The sequence below is a fragment of the Macaca fascicularis genome, chromosome 6 (assembly GCF_037993035.2).
Source record: "Macaca fascicularis isolate 582-1 chromosome 6, T2T-MFA8v1.1".
In the NCBI taxonomy this organism is placed as follows: domain Eukaryota; kingdom Metazoa; phylum Chordata; class Mammalia; order Primates; family Cercopithecidae; genus Macaca; species Macaca fascicularis.
In genome coordinates this window covers 77,781,828-77,800,095 of record NC_088380.1, presented here as the reverse complement: position 1 = coordinate 77,800,095, position 18,268 = coordinate 77,781,828, and the positions used below count along the sequence as shown (strand labels likewise).

The following is an 18,268-nucleotide window of genomic DNA, read 5'->3' as shown; positions in this document are numbered from 1 at the left end:
ACTTTAAATGTTGAATGTAAATAAAATTTCCCTTTCATATATTACTCTTCTATGTTATAGACACTGAAATAGTCTGTCTCAAAAAAAAAAAAAAACAAAAAAACCACACACACACACACAGTCTTGCTCTATCACCCAGGTTGGAGTGCAATCACGTGATCTCGGCTCACTGCTACTTCCGCCATCCAGGCTCAAGCGATTCTCCTGTCTCCTCAGCTTCCCAAGTAACTGGGATTACAAAAAATGTGCCATGGCCAGGCTGGTCTTGAATTCATGACCTCAAGTGATCTGCCTGCCACGGCCCGCCAAAGTGCTGGGATTACAGGCATGAGCCATGGTTCCTGGCCACTGAAATAGTCTCAATTTGACCCTCAGAAGTAATCATTTGGTTTTCAAAACTGAGACATGGCAATGTGCAAGGAAGTTCCAAGAAAATCATACCAAGACAGAAACAGCAGGAGGAGAAGAAGGAAGAAGAAGAAGAAGAAGGGAAGGAGCTCGAAGAGGAAGATTTGCTTTGCTTCTCTACTCCATTGTTAAGCCACCAAGACACCACAGTTTTTACTACTACTAGACATTGTTCCTGGAACAAATCCAGATAAAAGGAGGCAAGGCCTCTGAGGCTAGGATAAGCCTTTCCTGGATAACTTGAACCACTGCAGTGACAACTTAAACATATGCTTCATCATATGCAGCCTTAACTTCTAGAATAAGGTGAAAATCAGGGATAGATAAAGCCTTCCTCAAAATCCCTTAGAAGCCACGATGTCATCTCTCAGCAAGCTCAACACAAACAGTCCTCCTGTGGATCTAACAATGCCAGGCACCCGGTGAAATGGGTGGCTTTCACGGGGAAGCTATTATGTTGTACAGAAAATGAAGATCTTTACGAGCATGGTTCCTACCTTTGTGCCAAGACGCCGTCACTCTGAGAAGCATGGTAGGAACAGCACGTTGACATCTGCAGTGTCACACTCATTCATGGACTTTATCCTCTCAAAATGAAATGATAGGTGCAGACACCATGAGGTGTGAATTCTGATTTTCCTCCCGAGTTCCCCCCGCCCCCAGTGCTTTTTATTTTTTACAGAGCCCATAAAATTGAAATCACAAAAAATAGACATGAATTGGGAGCATGGTACAACCACTGTTGTCAAAAATTGGAATCACATGATGCCACTGTCCATAATACCATCTTGCTTAAAACGAAATGTTTTAATTTATTGTCTACCATTATTACCCTTATTTATTTGAACAAAAGAATTTATGTGCACCTGCGGAGGTTCTGATATGGTCTTTACATCCCCTATTCTCTAAGAGGAAAAAAATGAATACCACCTAGAAGCCCAGCTAGAAGAAGTTACTGATATTATGATATGTGTCTACATATAATACATATAATAAGAAAATAAGAAAATACTCAAAACACCTCAGGGTAGGAAAATAGTAATAATTATCTATTATTAATAAAGATAAATATTAATAAAATATTAATGATAGATTTCCTGATCGAAGCAACATGTTAAAGAATTATATTGTCAAGCCAGGCATGGTAGCTCATGCCTGCAATCCCAGAACTTTGGAAGGGTCAGGTGGATGGATTGCCTGAGGTCAGGAGTTCGAGACCAGCCTGGCCAAATAGTGAAACCCCATCTCTACTAAAAACACAAAAAAATTAGCTGGGCGTGGTGGCAGGTGCCTGTAATCCCAGCTACTAGGGAGGCTGAGGCAGGAGAATCTCTTGAACCCAGGAGGTGGAGGTTGCAGTGATCTGAGATCATACCATTGCATTCCAGCCTGGGCAATAAGAGGGAAACTCTGTCTCAAAAGAAAAAAAAAAAAAAAATTACGTTGTCAACGCTTCCACCACTTGGTTAATATTGCTACAGATATAAAGTTCTACCTAGATGATTATCTTAAGAAAAATAACAGACAAACAACAGGAAACTTTGGTGAAGCTCTTTTTGTTTCAAACGCTGAAGTTTCTGAGCATAACTTGAAAGGAAAGAATAAGGACGAATTTGCTCAGTTGTTCTGAATAATAAATCATATGGAATTTTGAATTTATCTTGCTTAGGCAGCACAGATAGTGGATGTGAGTGAGGGGTTCTGGAGGTGGGAGAAACAAGAGCCCCAAGTCTGGACAGAGGAGGGGTGCAGGGGTAGGGAAGTGCCTGGTATAGCCTAAGGAGAAAGAAATCCCCCCTATTAGGAAGAACCCACGGACTTCAGGAGAGCAGCATCTGATAATGTTCCTTTCCAATTTTACCAAACCCCCAACAAAACCTCTTACATGCCATAGACTTGTTCACAGACTTATTTTATCAATTTTAAAATGCAAAGTTTAACTGACTATAGATTTTATATTGTTATCCATGTGTAAATAAGTTAACTATGAGGTATCAAATGAGCAAAGAGTTTAATAATAAGCTATAAATTCCATAGATCCGAAGCTAAAATTCACATAAAATATGATAAATAAAACTCACTTAAAAAGAAAAAATGGGCAGGCTCATCTTATATATGCTTCTTAGGTGTGGTTCCATCTAGGACTCTTAACTGACAGATCAAGAAAATATATAAGTGTATCCTAACCTGAGTATACACACATATCTACAAATATTTCTGTATGCAACCATGTGTATCTGTATTAACTGAACATGAGTGCCTGCTGATATCTACAACTCTAGTCTGTTACCACATGGATTACTCTAGCCTCTTTCCCCTACTTATCTGTAAGCACCCACTCCAACAGGGAGAAACGTGGCAGCTGCTAGCCACAATCCATTTACTTATTTGTGCAATACATATAGAGTGGTATCAAAATTCTTAATCTTTTTACCTGCGAGAAAAACTGTATCAACTAGAGGACGGTGCTTATTGTACAGTTTATGTTGCCTTTATTTTTATAGACTCCACTCATTTGCAAAGTTAATAGCTCTGCACCTGCCTCCACCACACCCAAAATTCCCTTTGGTAAGGTTATTTCTTACATTTTTAATACAGCTAGATTGTTTTGTCACATTCTGCATTCCATCCTAGGATACCCCAACCTCAAGGTCTTCTTAAATTTGCATACATTAAGGTTTACTCGGTGCACTCTAATGTTCTGTGGGTTTTGATATATACATAGTGTCATGTATCTACAATTCAAGAATCAAAGAACGCTTTCACCACCCTAAAAGATACATACAATGCTGATGATATGTGAAAAGGATACAAGAGCCAACTAAAAGAGTTCCCAGCTACCAAAAATGGAACACTTTGACAACAAATAAAGTAGTATTTGATTATTACCCAGAGTGCAAAATAAATATCCATGACTCTATACAGACATAAATAAATGATTGAATAAGTAATGGGGGAAACAAAATTCCCATGTAGAAGAATTCCAGATAATTTATGTAGACACCACACCCACAAGTATACAGATTAACTCCCTACTTTTTCCTTATGTGTGGACTACACATAGTATGGAAAAGGAGGTGAGGAAGAGTAACTTTACAGTGGAGAAACCAGACCAACACTACCTCAGCCAGGTGATCAAGGTCAACATCAACAGTGACAATGAACATTGATAGTATGTACCTTTTATATGGTGTGATGAAAACAGCACTTTACCTTTGGGTCTTCTTCCCAAAACCCGTAATTCTCAGTGTAATGATGAAAACAAGCAGAAAAACCCCAATAAAGGGACATTCTACAAAATTCCTGACTAGAATTTATTAATGGCAGCTTGATTGTAATGGGATCCCGGAAGAGAAAATGGAAATCAGGTGAAAAATAAGGAATCGAAATAAAGTATGTAAACCTATAACTCTTCTTAAAAAACTTTATTTAAAAAATTTTAAAGAATGGGAGCAACAAGTATAGAATCTATATTCACTAAATGTTTGTGGAACTGATGCTAAAAGAATGTTTGCATCCATATTCAGATATGTAGAATTCAAGTCCTGCATTAAGCTCCATTGATTTTGCTTAAGTTCTTACTATGTGAAGTTGCCATGTAACTCTAAGGAAACTAATTAAAGTATGCTGAAAGTAATTCTGATTCACAGGAAAAAAACAGTGTCTCCATGGGGTTAATGAGATCTCAAGAGTGAACTCCCTGAGAGGTTTCCATTTGGCATCTGTGTGGCAGATGAATCTATCTCAGTTAGATGGGCTGCAATTTCATTGGCAGACAAATCTCAATAACCTGGATGAACCTACCTAGCTCAATTCAAGTTTCCCCAAGCTGCGGACACCATCAACTTGACTTTTTTTTTTTTTTTTTTTTTTTTTAAACAGGGTCTCACTCTGTCATCCAGGCTGGAGTGCAGAGGTGCAATCACTGCTCACTACAGCCTTGAACTCCTGGGCTCAAGCCATCCTCCCACCTCAGCCTCCTGAATAGCTAGGACCACAGGCATGTACCATGCCCGGCTAATTTTTTAAAATTTTTGTAGAGACAGGGTCTCGCTATGTTGCCCAGGTTGGTCTTGAACTTGTGAGCTCAGGTGATCCTCCCACCTTGGCCTCCCAAAGTGCTGAGATTACAGGCATGAGGCACTGCACCCAGCCCAACTTAACTCTTTATTCTGATTTTCTGTTATTTTAAATATTATGAAGAATCAACAGACTGCTTCCTAGTGGGTCTCCTATTTGACCTCTGATTGTACCACTTCTCCCTATACTTGAGCAGCACATCTTCAGTGAAGCCTCATAATGTAAAGAATAGATTCTGACAGCAGTGGCAGAGGTGGTGGCTCAGGCACACAGAGTCACCATGATTCTTCAGAGGATTTTCAGGTTCTCCTCTGTCATTCAGTCAGTAGTCTCACTCCATTTGCAGAGGCACATTGGTGTTACACAGTGGCATTTAACAAGGAACTTGATCCCATCCAGAAACTCTTCATGGACAAGATTAGGGAATACAAATCTAAGCAACAGGCATCTGGAGGACCTGCTGATACTGGCCCAGAGCACCACCAAGAGCTGGAGAGTGAGCTTCTAAAGCTTAAAGCAGACAGGAATATGTTATCTAATTTCAAATTTGAAGACCTTAAATTTGAAACCATCGAAAAACCCCAGTCCTGAAGAAATAAAGTAAAAATTAATCTGGTAATTTTTCGTGAATTTGTTGCACAACTAATCAGAAGTATCAGAGTAAGTACCCATTTCATAACTGTCAAATGTTCTTTTAATTCTGATTGCAAATCAATTATTTGGTGATGTTGCAGGGGAAAAGGAATAAATTCTGTTGGCTTTCTTGCCCATGCTTCAAGTAAGGGGCCATGTTTCATAAAAATGTCATTTAAATTAGCCACTCTAAAACGTAAAGCAAATTGTACCAATAAATGGTTAGAACTTATGCTGCCTGGCATGAAAGCTAACCAGAATCTTAATTGCCCTAAAGTCCCTTCCATGGAATTAGCCACTGGATAATCAGTGTAAAACAAGCCTACACACACATACACAGACACATACACACTCACACACACTCACTCTTACACTGCAATCAAGCCTGCTGGCCAATGATCCCTTTGTAAATATATTTTTTTTTTTTTGTAAATGCCTGTATATATGGGTATTCTGAAGTGTTTCAACACAAGAAAAGGGGAAGAAATCCCTCAGTGGTATTATTTTAACTTTTTATAAAACAAACTTTATAGATATCATTTCCAGAATATATTTCATATTTTTCATTTGTTTCATGTTTTGTAGATTTGTTGTTGTTTTCTTAAGAGTTTCTACTTGTTTGAAGTTTATAATCTAATCATTTGATTGAAATATCAAACTAAAGGAGTCTTTAGGAATAGAATACATGAAATTTGCTTAGTCACTAAGCTGGTTTATTTGGGGTCAAGAATCTCATTTTGGAGAAGGAAAATTTAGAGTTCAGAGAAAGTACTGCCATTTTTCCCTCCCTTACTACACTTCAAAAAGTTGGCTTGTAAAATGAAAGAAAAAGGTAATTTAGAATGTACTAACAGTAGGTTAGTACTAATGCCAAGCATCAGGTATCCTCATAATGCCCTTAAGACATTAGTGTAAACATCAACCCACTCTCTTCATCCCATTCTGTACACTTCAAAGTCCAACAAATGACCCTGTGACAGCAAATTACAGTCACGTGATTTTTCTTAATGTTCAAAAATAATTAACTTTTAAAGGTTTAATCATCTTATAAGTTGAAGTGATTAGGAAATTTTTTCACCACTTTCTTCCCCCAAAGTTTTCCCATTTCCCACACATCTGTGATCTCACTGGTGATAATCATTGAAAATCTGTGAACTAATACACATGGACTTTCATTAATACTTTCTGTAATCAGTTGAGATAAAAGTAGAACTCCATTTCTCTAATTCCCAAAAATACTGAAAACCCACTATGTTAGGGGTGATTTCAGAACTGCAGAGCTCCCTCAGGGATCTCTGACCATGATTCTCAACCTTGGTTTTGAAACCTCAACAACCATAATGAGAAAATTTCCTTGAAGTGAACAAAAAGAATAAAATTTGAGTTGGAATTTATACAAATAACTATGCCTTCGCAGTGGTCTTCTTGGGATATTTCACTGTCTCCCAGCCCCTTTACTTCAAAATGATTCACTGGGAAGCTTTAGTTTGTGGTAAAGAGATAACTCCCCAATTCCCCAAAAAAAGAGAAAAGAAAAAAAGAAAGGTCTCCACAGAAACTCTGTAGCCTGGTACATAGAGAGAGATCTGCCAAAAATTAGGATTGAAAACATATTTTTCAGAAGAGTTCTGCTAAGGTCCTCCTGCTCCCATGTTTCAGGAAACATTCTTAAGGTTTCAGTCTAGATATACGTGTGTTATTAAATAACAGCCAAGAGGGTCAGCTTCCACTCACAGGGGTCACAGATCCTAAGATGCCATGCTTAAGAGCCTCTTTAAAAACATCTCAAAACATTATTTTCCACAGGCAACTTACAAGTGCTATTTTATAATAGCACTTTTAGTTAATATAAGAACTTTTGGTTAATATAAGAAGAGAAACTAACCTAATTAGTTCTATTATCTGGTTGTCTGCCAAACCAGCACTAGTGACTACAGCATCTCCCACCAGCTCACCACTAGCACATATACGACTGGACTCTCCCAGATATGCCCACAAATGGAGAACCTGAAAACCTGTATTATACACCACCTAACATTCTGTTTAGAAGGACTGTTCTTTGGTTCTTCCAATCATTTCCTACCAGTTTCCTTTTCCTGATGTTTTTCCTTTCGGGGGACTTTCAGGGTGGGGAGGCTTTGTTTCTCTCTCAGTCTTGTCTACAGTCATGAAAGGTCTGTGTTTTTTTTGTAAAGAAACCTGAACCTCATATCCTATTGTTTGTTTCTGTCTGTTTCTGCTTCCTTCTCTTCCCAACTGGCCTCTAGATGGTTTTTTCTTTCTTTTTTGTTTTGTTTTCTGGTATGAAGTCAGGTTTCCTTCCATACCCAGCTTTGGTTCATCTGTCCCCAATGCCCACCCTCCCAGTCCCAATACCCACCAAAAGGTTTTCTTTTCCTCATCTTACATATTAGTAACAAGCAATAATAGCAATGAAGTAGCCCAAAGTATTAAAGAATAGCTGTGATTTGAGCCCGTGGATGTACATTGATCAGGTCACTCTATAAAATCAACAATATGTATTATAAAAAGGGGGTTTGGAGGGAAATAAGTACTTGTGCAGAGGATCTACAACATTTTCCCTTTCTTCTTATTAACGTAATCCACATGCTTTATAAAAACATAAACAAACAAAAACAAATGTACGGCATCATTTTGTTACTTTCTAAAATGGAGCTTACTTATGGAATATGTCAAATGAGTAACACAGGACATGAATTATCTTGTTTTCACGATCACAGCTACGTAAAAAAGAAACGCATGCATAAGAAAAAATGCTTGTAGGAAATATACCCAAATTTAATAGTAACTGCCTTTGGATGAGGAAATTATAGGGATTTCTTTTTCTACTCTTTCTAAAATTCCCAATTTTTCTATTGTGAACATTTATTATTTCTATAATTATAGAAGACTAAGATAATTTTTTCCAAGAGGCTTACTTTGCAAGATATTATGCTCTTCTCTGGCACTTGCACCAAGCCCTCTCTACCAGCCAGACCTGGAACAGTAGATGAGGCAGTGCTTCATGCCTAGAGCTTCAAAGTACTGAGACTCTCCAAGCAGAAAGGAGGATGCCAACCAATGCTATCCTCTTGTCTCCTATCACCTATAGGGAGTGTCTCTATCTCCCTATCACCTTCCCTCATAGGGAAAGTCAGAACATGCTCACATAGTTCTTGTTTTGACATGTCAGTTTCACCAACCCTTCATTTTTTCCATCCAAATAGTCAGAAGATACTCAGCTTTGGCCAAATAGATTTCATGTCCTCTTTAATCTAATGCAGACCATGAGTGATAAATAATTGCAGGAAAATCAGCTTCAGTATGAGTGTCACCACATCTGGTCTGTCACCCACAACGTCACTCACACTTTGACATATTATTTGATGAAAGAACAGGAGCATCATGTTCCAGGAGCTTCTGTAATTCCCCTGAGACACTGGCACTATGGTTTCACAGTCCTCAAGGAGGAACTTAACTTTTAACTGAATATCTTAATTTCTAACCAAAGCCATGCAGCTTTATTTTTTCAGATTCAACCTCTTAAAAGTAGAGTTTGCAAGACAGTGTCTAATCAAGCCATTCGCAGCTTTGCTGATTCAGTGATCGTTTATGCATCTTTGTTTGCAATTGGGATTCCAGTTTTACAGCTGAGACTCCCCATCTACTCCATTTCCCACAGGCTGTCCGCTTGTTCCTGCAAGATGTTCACTCCCCTTCTCCTTTTGGCACAACACTTGCTGCTGCCCAAAGGGTCCATTTGGCTCAAGTAAATGGCATTAAATATGATTAAGAAATAGGATCAAAACTTTAAGCAGTTCTTATTTCTTTTTGAGATGGAATTGCTCTGTCGCCCAGGCTGGAGTACAATGAATGGTACGATCTCGGCTCACTGCAACCTCTGCCTCCCGGGTTCAAGTCATTCTCCTGCCTCGGCCTCCCAAGTAGCTGGACTGCAGGCATGCACCACCACACCTGGCTAATTTTGGTATTTTTAGTAGAAACAGGGTTTCACCATGTTGGCCAGCCTGGTCTCGAACTCCTGACCTCAAGTGATCCTCCCACCTTGACCTCCCAAACTGCTGGGATTCCAGGCATGAGCCACCACGCCCAGCCATATCCTATTTCTTAATCACATTTAGTGCCATTTACTTGAGCCAAGTGGATCCTCTGTTTCTTATTTTTGGTATTGACCCATTTCATTTCATCTACCTTCTATTCTTCTGTTTCCTTCAAATGCTTTGCCACCTTTCCCCATCTGACCTGCCTAGAATATGAAGGAGTCCCACTCTGCACTGTGACAGCAACAGAAGCAGATCTTAGCCCTTCAACTGATGATTCTCCCCTTTGACAAAATGCCAACCCCATACAGCATCTGCAGAGAATGGGGCCATAATTCCCGCATTTGACATAAATGTCAGCTCTTTGCGGAGGTAGTTCTGGGGCACTGGCTTGGATGAGCTTGCCAGTTGTTACACACCCAAGACATTTCGCCAACCACGATTTTCAGTGTGTAAACTAATGGTAAGTGTGATTCTGGATGTCCTGAAAGGTCAATAAAACATTACAAAGGATGGGTACAAAAAAAAAAAAAATAGAAAGAATGAATAAGACCTACTATTTGATAGCACAATAGGGTAACTATACTAAAAAATAATTTAATCCATACATTTTAAAGAGTGTAATTGGATTGTTTGTAAACTCAAAAGATACATGCTTGAGGGGATGGATACTCCTTTCCCCATGATGTGCTTATTTCATATTGCACACCTGTACCAAAACATCTCACATACCCTACAAATATATACACCTCCTATGTACCACGAAAACTTAAAAAAATAGAAAACAATAAACACATAAAACACTTCCAGAAGGAGAAAGAAAACACCACCACAAAGGGAACTTACTCTGTTCTGCCCTGTCCAATACAACAAAATTAGATAATTAAAAATCCGATTCCTCAGTCACAAGTCACATGCTCAACAGACGTAGGTGGCCACAGGCTACTACACTGGATAGAACAGTGAGAGAATGTGTCCATCAGCACAGAGGGCGTCACTGGAGCCGTGCTTGTGTCACTGATGAAGCCCCACCCACACCACACAATTCTGAATAATACAAGTCAGCAAAGACTTACACATCTATTTATCAGGATTTATCATGTGTTTATCCCACGCTATTTATCAACATTTCCTGAGACTGGGCAGAATAAAGCACTTATAAAATATCAAAAGAGGCCAGGTGGGGTGGCTCATGACTGTAATCCCAGCACTTTGGGAGGCCAAGGCGGGCAGATCACTTGAGGTCAGGAGTTTGAAGGTGAAACCCCAACTCCACTAACAATACAAAAATTACCTGCACATGGTGATGGGCGCCTGTAATCCCAACTACTCGGGAGGCTGAGGCAGGGGAATTGCTTGAACCCAGGAGGCAGAAGTTGCAGTGAGCCAAGATGGTGCCACTGCATGCCAGCCTGGCTAACAGAGCAAAACTCCATCTCAAAAAATAAAAAATAACACATAAGAAATAACAAAAAAAGAGTGTTGAAGTAGCCTCCAGGGCGAGCCGTTTCCTATTCCAGACCGTGTCTGACCATCTGACTATTGCTCACAGCTTGCTGTCCCCTTCTCTGTCTCAGGTTCTTTGAAAATCTGTTATAATTTCCTTTGCAAAAACTCAGGGGACTTTATTAATTCAAAAAGTTTAAATGAACCAAAAAGAAAATGCCAGCACAACAAACACTCATCACGGTCCTTTTCATAAATCACTGCGTTAAAGTTGTGCTCATTTGTCTTTCTCAAGTCCTTCACAGACTTCATGATGTTACTGACAAAACACTCAGACGAGGCCAAACTACTACAATTTCCACAGCACGTGTCTTCTTGCTCACAAATATACAAGTTTGAAACTAGAGTGAGTTTTTAAAACCTGAAATTAAGATCATCTCAATGTTTCATACTTTTAGTAGCCTACCTCCCTCCCCCAGCAATTCGTCTTAGTAAACATTCTTCAAAGCTAACATTCCCAGGAGCATGATGCAATCTGTAGCTGAGACATCCTGTGTGTGTGAGTAACAGCTATGGCCCTGACATCAGTGACCCACGACAGCCACCTATACAGAGATGTTTGCTTTCTTTTTGCCTTCCTCTTACCCTCTTCTGTAAGTAAATCATTACTCTTACCTTAAATAGCAAAAATATGGAGGACGTGTATATCGCTTAGTGTGGGTCTAAATTTCTCTTCCAATTTCAGTAGAGCCGTGTGCAGCAAGATCCTGGAAACCACCTCTGGCACGTGGCCAAGCTACTAGCAACACCGTCAGCCAACACTGTGGGTGCTTCCTCCTTGCTCTGCTCTACACAGCATGATTTCTGAATGCTTGTAACTGCTCTGCCGTGTGTCGGCGCAGCATACCAACCACACTCCCCTGGCCTCCAGGGAGCCAGCCCCAGGCACGTGTAGGCTCACGGTGACCCTGTGGGTCATCCACCTTCTTCATTAATCTCACTCTGAGCATTGATTTCGTTTTTCCTGATTTCACATCAGCTTGAGCCCTCAGTCACCACCATCAGCAACACCTCACCCCTTGCAACTTCTAAGGCTGTCCTGCCCGTGTGCGCCTTTCCAGGTGTGTGAGCTGCCTCAGGTTTACAGAACCAGAGGAAACCAACTGGGATGGTTCGTGCTCATCTGCCTCTCACTTGTCAGCCCCAGAGGTCTTCACAGACCATCCAGGTGCCCAAACTCAGCCTGTGCTGATTGCTCAGGCTATGTCTTCAAACACCCCATCAGCTTCATGATGCTCTATTCACCTCTAAGTAACTCAAGAGATAGGGCTGGGGCCCAAATTAGCCTTGAAGAAATAGAGAGTGCCTGGTAGAAGATTTAGGAAGGAGTCCTCAGGGAGTTGTGAAACAGAATATTGTAAGCAGATGAGAATTCCCAGGTCGAAGGGAGGAAATACGTCCACCTTGCCAAGGGTGGAGGAACACCTGGTTCCTCTGAAAGGACACTCACATCAGACTCAAATCCCAGAACAAGCATCTGGTCTTTTCTTGAGCTCAGCAGGGTAGATCACACAGGCTGAGCTCCAAGGGAACCCCACTGGGCATCAAAATGGGATATTGGTAAACTTGGAGATTCTAGGGCCAGGTGGAATGACGTTATGAGTCTCGGTTCCACCGTCTACTCTCCACCAGTGGTTGAATGGCTTCACCTGAACCTGAGGCTGGTAGTGCCTACTTCCTAGGAATAACAAGGGAACATATGACAAGTCCAAAGCCAGCTTCTGGCTCAGAGTAAAACTGTTCATGAAAAGCTTTAATTGCCTTGTTTTTTAGATTGTAAACGGAGTCTCAACCTCTAGAGTCATGGTATTCCAAATGATCCTACAAATAAAATTTATCTGGATGGGTTTCAGGAAACAGATAAGGTTCCCAGGAAGGAATATTTTAAGTTAAAATGTACTTGCTTCTTGTCCACTCTAAACCTGGATCTGGGATATCATTATGAGTATAGGTAAAAGCGTTATTTCAGAACATACCCAAATCTAGGCTGTGCTGGTCTTCATGTTCATTCTGTTGAACCGCCAGGCTTTTGACACACTGAAAAAGATAAAGTCAGGTGGGTTTTTAAAAAATTACATATATGCTACACTAATATTTATTTTTGTGAACTAGAAAAACAACCTTGGAAAGCATCAATGAAAACATGTTACATGTATCATCACATGTAAACAGAAAACTAGTCTTACACTTATTATTTAACAGCTAAAAATGAGTGATGAATCTATCCCAAGCTGAAACACATCTGAAAGCTGTACACAGGTTATTTCATTCTTAGAGGACATCTCCCAGATTTACTCTTATAATCACATTGTTGTCAAATATCTATAAACATCAAACTTCAAGTAGAAATTTGTTTTGCAGAATGTATTCAACCATCTTGCATATACAACTACAACTCAGAAAGATAGCTAGGTTTGGTTATAAAGAATAGGGATTAAGAATTGGATAAAGAAAATGGGGCTGGGTACAGTGGCTCATGCCTGTAATCCCAGCACTTTGGGAGACAGAGGCAGGCAGATCACCTGAGGTCATGAGCTCGAGACCAGCTTGGCCAACATGGTGAAACCCCATCTCTACTAAAAACACAAAAATTAGCCAGGCATAGTGGTGGGTGCCTATAATCCCAGCTACTCAGGAGACTGAGGCAGGAGAATCGCTTGAACCTGGGAGGCAGAAGTTTCAGTGAGCCAAGACTGTGGCACTGTACTCCAGTCTGGGTGACAGAGTGAGGCTCCATCTCAAAAAAAAAAAAAAAAAAAGAAACAGAAAAAAGAAAAAAAGAAAATGAAATTTCACATTGTTCTGAAAGTGACTTGGGGTACATCCTTTTTTTAGTGTTTTTTAAACATTTTTATTACCACTAAATCTTCATTTCTACTTTATGGAAAGACACGCAAAGAAGAAAGAAGCAAATAGAGCAGGGAGTCATTTATTACCTTTACATCTTTCTTTTCGGCTGCTGAGCTGCTGGACACTGAATTCTTAACCTCTGCAAAAGAAATAATTCCCATCAGGATCTGCTGCATGGAGCTTTTGTTAAGAAGAATAACAACTACTACTCGCTGACAAGTGTAAATGAGTTGCCTGGGAGCCTTCTGCATAGAGGTAGGTTTTTAGATTAGGCCTCTTAAAAATCAGCTGTCCACAGAGCAGAGTGTCTAATAACCTGACTGTCCATACTCTGGTATTATCTGTCTAGACCAAGATGTAAACAAGCCTGGGAGCTCTCACAGGAAATCCTGAGGGGGAAAAAATATCATTAAATAAATAAATGCCCTTGATTCCAAAGGAAGGCTGCTCACTACCGAAGGTTCTTCAAAACAGCAGATTGCAAGGACGTGACTCGTACCCACCTGAGGAAATCCCACTTGTCTATTTCCTCAAATACCACAGATTTCAATATGTTTCAAAAGAGCATAATTCATTACACAGGAGGTCTGGCTTTTCCTTCCACATCACTGAAAGTCAAGAACACCAGCATAGCCCTCAGCTCCAACCTCAGCCCCAGGCATACCGGGTGTCCTCTTTCTGAATAAAGGGTTTCCTGGAAACAGTAGTGGTCAGGATGTACTGGGATGGAAAAAAAAAAAAAAAAAGGTTCACCCAAGGCAGCATTTTGCTCTGTGGTTTGATTTATTGGTTGTGTTTGCAAATACTCAGTTGCCCGTAAACAAGAGCCACTATTGTCGAAATAACCACCAATAACAGGTTTGGGCCTGGGGAAAATTAAAGCACTTGACATCCCTAGCAAGGACAGATGACTGAAAGTCTAAGTTTCTACCCCAGATCTGCGCTAACATATAACATTGTGGGGTCTCACTTCTTTTCTGGAAGTTCCACATCCCTTCCCCCACAGCCCTGCTTTAAACAGGAAACCCCTGAAGGTTTCCAGCAGGTTCATTACCTAGACCTTGTCACTCATATTAATTTACCCAATGCCTCAAACCTGCAGGTTGATTTAAAGCTCTTCTCACTTCTGGGCAACAATGCTAGGAGTTATCATCCATGTTTATGCTTAGAAAATGTATAAAGTATTCATTTATATGGCTCTACATGACAAATCATAATAAAGATGACAAATTACAAGGCTGGAGCTATAAGTAGTAAGACCAGGATGGAGCAGAGAAACCAACAATCCTTGTCTTGTGTTTCTAAAAATCTGGACAACAATAACTTTGAAGTTGCTTTGCAGAAAGCAGGTAATACCATATTTGCATGCCACAATAGTATATTGCTCTTGAATTTATAATGCATATTAGCTTCTATGATTAAACCAACAAGGTAATAACCAGAAAACAAGGTAATAACCCTAATTTTGTGTGGTCATGTCAACTGATCTCAGCAGGGAATGAGGACAAGATCATAGCGGACACCCAGCCCAGGCAGCACGTGTACACAGCATCTCTGCCTGCCTTTAAATGCACATCCCACAGAAGGCCTCCAGGTGGCAGCAGAGTAACATCGGCATGAACGGCATTGCCAGAGGTAGGAATGTCAAAATGGGCTAGCTTCACCCTTCACGGACCTGCTTTCAAGTGCCAAAGTCCAAAACACATGGTTAAAATTAACATTTTTGTCCCACTACATAGATGCAGAAAATTGATGTGAAGCACCTACCATGGTATTTGGCACATTATAAGTGTACAGTAGAGATTTGGTTTGGTTTTGAAACTCACATACTCAAACCCTAAAAATTGGGATAAGTAGGAAAGAGATTACAAAGGCGTTAAAAAAAAAAAAGAAGAAGAAGAAGAAGAAGAAGAAGGAGGAGGAGGGAAGGATAACCAGGACCAGAGTTTCAATAGATACATCTGCACAGACATCAAGAGTCACACCCTTCTATTTTGCCTGTTTTAGGACATTCATTCCTTTCAAGTTATCTCAGCCATAAACTCTTAAATGATCATTATGCTGCATTTCTAAAGAATTCTGTACATATAGCATTTATTCAGAAGAAAAGTATAGATTTTATCCAGATTGCTAATCGAAAAGGCAATCTTGTCTGTTAACGAAGTTTGCAGTAACAGAGGATGTGTTCACACCTGGTAGTGCATTTAGGTTCCAGCTTCCTTTCTCTTCTCAAAAGGCCAGTGAACTAGCCTTTATAGATTGTCATGCCTACGTTTTTCTATGTAGTCCAGTGCAATTTTTTTCACTTCAAAACAAATACCACAAACTATATTAAAATATACAAGTCTTCATTAAAAATTGTACCTCATCATTTAAAAAATAACTTCCAAATATAGAAAGTCTTTATCCAAAAATCATTTCAAAATATTTGTGATATTGTGCTGATTCAAGATAATAATGTATCTTTAATTAACCTAGAACTAAACAGAACTATATCTTAGAGCTTTCAAAGAATTTGGCATTCATTCTACCAGAGTTTAATTAAATTGCTCTAGGAGAGTTTCTGTTAAATTAGTAGGATCCTTTTACACTAACCCACCGTACCACCAATTACACAGTGCAATCAAACCACTCATTGCTATAGCAACCTGTAGCAGATAATGGTATCAGTAACTCTACCTATTCTGTTTTAAAGGCCTATTAATCTTGCCCTCAAGCCCACCCAGAAGGAAGGATTACTCCTCTAAATCAGACTTCCCAAACTTGATAAACACATTGTTGTTGTTTTTTTATTGCCAAGCTATAATGGAACAAGAGATAATCTCTAAGACTTACGTTTACTAGTGACACTGCACCAGCCAACAGGGTTAAGTCACTGTAAGATTCATGCCAGTGTCTCATTAAGAGGCAGATTCGCCTAAAAAATCTCAACTCCATGCACAAGTCTTACTGTCTTACTTTGCAAATGAGACCACAGAACCTAGACTTAAGCAAATAAAAAACTTACACCCAAAACACAGGATGCTCGGTATTCTGATTTTACCATTTGGCTGTGGCAGAAGACTCATGGTCAGAGGCAGCCAGACCACCAGTGTTGTCTTGTTGCCAACCAAGTCCACCACTGGCTTACATCTACAGAGTCGTGTCAAAAGCACAGGTGGAAAACCAGGATCATGCTCTCAGTTGCTCTGCCTGCCCCCACAAATGTCAGAAAAACAGCCTGATGGTAGTGTTCATAGCAGCCTCTGTGCCTCTCTGGCATACATGGCGGGTAGCTCATACTCTTTGAATGAATCTTTTTCTCTCAATAGGCTGTAAATTCTGGGATAGCTGGGACCAGATCGATTTCGGCTCAACCCTTGTATCCTCAGCACCAAGCTGGGTGCTTTTCACTTAACAGGTGCTAAATAAATGCTTCTCGTCTCCACCTGCAACTGGTGGCCCAAAATATACATAGCTGACAAGATGTGGTGGATCGTTAGACAAGCTGTGGATCAGGACAAAGAAGGAAAAGTTGTTTACTTTTTGGAATTAACTAACTGAAACACTTCCAATATCAAAGCTATTTTGTCACAACTTCTGAACGGCCAGATTCATAGATAGATTAATGCTTTTCTCCTTACTTCCTCCCACCCTTCTGGCTCTGTAAGTCCAAAAGCCAACCCTTTTCCTCTCCACTTAGTAAGTATTGCTGTTTGACTACGAACTACTGCACCTGCATGTGTTGCTACAATGTTTTATCCTAGTGAGCAAATGCAATTCACAACGGCCACAGAATTAAAATGGCAAAGGCACTGGAGAGACTACTTGCCACTCTTAATTCAGAGGCTCTTGTAACACTTTGAAATTTTGTTTCAATGTCCCAGTTATTCCTTTCTCTTTTTTTTTCTAAAAGCAGGACAACTAGTAAGAACTTTCGTTTTGCCTGTTCGGTATAAATATGGACTGGGAGCAACAATGAGGCACTCATTTACAGAATATCAAAATGAGACTTAGTGAGCGAGAGCCCAACATTCCACTCAATTCAACAAGTTCCACTGGTCCCTACTGAGCAGCAGCTGGGGAGAAGAAACCAAGATGGAAGAAGAAATCCTTGGAATCAAGTAACTCCAAAATGTGCTCCTTGGCATATCATTTTTATATTTATATTCTACATTGTTTCAGAAAGAATTTAAGACATCTTCTTTAAAATACAGGATTTTTTTCATTTAAATTGCTTGTGATTTTTTTAAAGACAAAAGTAATTATTTAAGACAGTGGAGAATTCCCTCCTCTTATACAGTTTTTTTGTCTGGAGGTTAACATATGATCCAATTCTGGCCAGAGTCTTAATAGAAACTTTCCTGACACCTCTCTAAAAAAGGCTTCTATCACTAATAAAATAATAATAAAAAAAATGTTGTAGGGCAAAAGGATCTTTTTCCATTGCTCTTTTTGTCTGAATAGAGTTCATTGAAGAAATGATTTTTGAGCCACAGTAGACCTCTTGCAACACCAGACTGCTGCAGGCCATTCTCCACAGTGGGCCTACTCTTATTGTGAAAACGTTTATACCGGATTATCTTTTGAAAGGTGGTTTTGTGGCCAACAGTCTTGAAACCAAGAAATAGTGTTTCTTTTGGGAATGAAGGCAGATTTGTCTTCAGACCAGGGTAGTAAAGATAATAGCCCCTTCCAGTGCAAGGGTTGGGCAAGCTTGCTAGCAGTCTCCTTATAAGATTTGGGATTTT

The 18,268-nt window shown here is 39.9% G+C and overlaps 1 protein-coding gene and 1 pseudogene across 3 annotated transcripts in view; one reads left to right on the top strand and one right to left on the bottom strand.

Moving 5' to 3' along the window:
• Positions 1 to 18,268, bottom strand: part of ARHGEF28 (Rho guanine nucleotide exchange factor 28) — a 311,888-nt gene that overhangs the window by 127,808 nt on the left and 165,812 nt on the right. For all 3 annotated transcript variants that reach the window (XM_015451604.4, XM_005557142.5, XM_005557143.5), the window contains 2 exons: positions 13,625 to 13,677; positions 12,665 to 12,725 (listed from right to left, as the gene is read on the bottom strand). In XM_015451604.4, the coding sequence (XP_015307090.3) occupies positions 12,665 to 12,725; positions 13,625 to 13,677 (114 nt within the window). The remainder of the gene's footprint in view (positions 1 to 12,664; positions 12,726 to 13,624; positions 13,678 to 18,268) is intronic.
• Positions 4,631 to 5,174, top strand: LOC141407013 (ATP synthase-coupling factor 6, mitochondrial-like; annotated as a pseudogene).